This window comes from Propithecus coquereli, unplaced genomic scaffold (genome assembly GCF_000956105.1).
Source record: "Propithecus coquereli isolate 6110/MARCELLA unplaced genomic scaffold, Pcoq_1.0 Scaffold34, whole genome shotgun sequence".
NCBI lineage: Eukaryota > Metazoa > Chordata > Mammalia > Primates > Indriidae > Propithecus > Propithecus coquereli.
The window spans coordinates 2927562-2930646 of record NW_012149063.1 but is presented as its reverse complement, the minus strand read 5'-3'; the positions used below and the strand labels follow the sequence as shown (position 1 = coordinate 2930646).

The 3085-nt window shown below is 36.4% G+C and overlaps 1 protein-coding gene across 1 annotated transcript in view; it reads right to left on the bottom strand.

Moving 5' to 3' along the window:
- PPIG (peptidylprolyl isomerase G (cyclophilin G)) overlaps positions 1-3085 on the bottom strand; it is a gene marked incomplete at its 5' end in the record, with an annotated part of 47203 nt that continues 44118 nt past the window's right edge. Inside the window, 2 exons of the mRNA XM_012650677.1 lie at positions 1-1338; positions 1539-1675. Of these exons, the coding sequence (XP_012506131.1) occupies positions 231-1338; positions 1539-1675 (1245 nt within the window). The remainder of the gene's footprint in view (positions 1339-1538; positions 1676-3085) is intronic.

Genomic DNA, 3085 nt, shown 5'->3' with positions numbered 1-3085 from the left:
TGTTTTTCTCATTTCAAGTTTATTAAAACTTTAGCAGTACAAATTATCCAGATTGCAGATTATCAAAAGATCAACTCAATGAAATCCACATTAAAAAAAAAAAAAAAAAAAAGGACAAACATAAAATAACCCAAAAACAATGAAAAGGAAAACAACAGAAAGGAGATTCAGTAGCGAGTCTCTAAAACTTAAAATTTTAGACAGAATGGAAATAAGTTTACCCAACTCACTCATCCACTTTTGTCCTCATCTGTTCCAGGGCTTGATTCATGATCAAATTTCTTGTCGTGTACATGGTCATTTTCTTGACCCTTTGATTTTTGGTTTTCTTTTTCCACTGAGGATCTGGTCTTCTCATCCTCCTTATTTTTCAATGTGGAGGACTTTAATTCATTGTCCTGACTGCTTTGTCTTATTTTTGAGAATGGACTTTGATCTCTATCAGCCTTTTTTTCCCTGCTATTATTTGAGCTACTATGATCACGATTTTTAGAGTACATTCTTTTCTCACCCTCAGAATTTTCTTTTCTGTGTGAACTCTTACTTTCTTGGTTTCTGTATTTTTCTTTGTTTCTGCTTTGACTTTCTTCTCTCTCTGAGCTCCGTGAATCTCTCCTCCTTCTCCTTCTATCTTTACTTCTTGATCTTCCTGGTGTTGCTCTTCTCTCTCGGCTTCGTGATCGTCCTCTCCTTCTGTACTCTTGTTCTCTGTATCTATGGTACTCCTTGCTTCTGCTGCGATCCCTGTCATGGCTTCTAGATCGCACTCTTCTGCTCCTGTCCCTACTTCTGCTTCGTTCCCTTGTTCTACTATTGTAACTGTGTTTACCTTTAGTTATATCACATTCTCTACTCCTAGATTGTGCACGCCTATCCTTTTCCTTACTTTTATTGTAATCATGCTCATTATTTTTTGATTCTAACTGTTTAGACTTCTCTTTACTTCTACTCCTTTCCTGATCTTTTCCTTTAGACTCAGACTGTTTTTCTTTTTCTTTAACATTCTCATGATCCCTGTCTTTACTCCTTGATCTCATCCTCTTTTCTTCGTGTCTATTATGTTTTGAATCTCTTTCCTTACTCTTTGATTTCTCTTTGCTCTTACTCCTACTTTTAGATTTGGCCCTTTTCTTCACTTTGTTTTTATTATATTTATCATCTTTTTCTGAATTTCTTCTGATGTCTCTCTCTTTGCTGTTAGATTTATGGTCTTTAACTTTCTTTTCCTTTTCATTTTTTCGGTTTGGACTCTCAGATACATGCCTGTGATCAGTTATTTTTCTCTCTTTTACTCTAACTGGACTTCTTTGATTTTCTTTAATTTCATTCAACTCACTCCTAAACAATAAGAAAAAGTAAATAAAGATTTTTTGGAAATGTTATTTGGAAAGGAAAGGTGTACATCATTAGCTAAAATGACATTCTATTTTTCTTAAGGCATTCAGGAATAATTTAAATGACTATTAATAAAATGACTTTATGTACAATAGTAAAATTAAATACTTATCACTAGATTTGAAATAATAGTTAAATCTTACTTATCCCCTTTGATCCATCTTTCACCACTTGATACCCTCATTCTTTGAGCTCTCTGCATCTCTTGCCTCCAATGTGGAGGAGTCTCACTACGTCTGAAACGATCCCTTGATCTGGACCTGGAAGGAGTTCGATAACGCTAAGTAAGATAAAAAGGGAAAAAAATTAATGTATAAGAATATTAAAGCATTACAACAATAGCTAAAGAGTATATATTCTAGGTTTAAATAAAATGTCTGAAATTTCTATGCACTCTAAAATTACAATTTCCCAATTTTCAGATAGGAAGTCAATGAGGCAGAGAAACTTAGCCACCCATGTCTTCTCCATGGAAGAGTCTATCCTAGTGATGTTGCTATAGCATGCAAAGTGCAATAACCCTTACAAGTTGCCAAGTTCCAATTTGAATGTTATGGATACTTGATGTTTCAAAGCAAACATTTTCCATAATATCAGAAAAACTGACTAACCACACAGATGTTCATTTATTCAACCAATACTTACTCAACCCTTAAGATGGTCAACCATACACTGAGAAAACATTAGTAAGCCAAGATATATTTGATTTTGCTTTCCTGGAACTTATATTCTACACGACTAGGAATGGAACACGTGAATGGAAATATAATCACAGATGTTAAATGTATATGTGGCTATAAGAGAATGAGTGTAAAAGGAAAAGGTGCTCAGAGAGTATGTAACAAAGACAGCTGACCTAGTATGAGAGTGTGAACAGTTAAAAAGATACAACCTGAGAACTAAAGGATGTTTATGATGAATTACCTAGGAAAGGGTGAGAAGAAGGAGGTAAAGCATGGCAAGGATAGATGGGTGAGGAAAAATACATAAAGTATATGAAATACCATGTTTGAAGATTCTGAGACAGGAAAAACATAGCATGTTTTAGAAATGATGAGATCAAGTATGACTAACTGAAAAAGTGCAAGGGAAAGTAGTACTAGGTGGCTCAAGCCTGCAATCCCAGTACTTTGGAAGGCTGGGGCAAGAAGACTATTTGATCATAGAATTGGAAGTTGCAGTAAGCTATGATGATGCCACTGTACTCTAATCTGGGCACAAGGGCAAGACTCTTGTGAAAAAGAAAGAAAAGGGAGGAAGGAAGGGAGGGAGGGAGGAAGGAAGGAAGAAGGAAGGAAGGAAAGGGAAGGGGAGGGGAGGGGATGGAGAAGGGGGAAGAGACAGAAGTAACTAATGAGGTAAGCAAGGACTAGGTTTTGTGAGGTTTCCTAGGCCATGGTAATAATTTTGGATGTATCCTAAGATCAGTGGTAAACAAGCAACACAAAATCTGATTTTCAATTTTAAATGACTATCCTGGCTACTGTTCTAACAAAAGATTAGATCAGGCCGGGCGTGGTGGCTCACGCCTGTAATCCTAGCACTCTGGGAGGCTGAGGCGGGTGGATTGTTTGAGCTCAGGAGTTCGAGATCAGCCTGAGCAAGAGGGAGACCCCGTCTCTACTAAAAATAGAAAGAAATTAATCGGACAACTAAAAATATATAGAAAAAATTAGCCGGGTATGGTGGC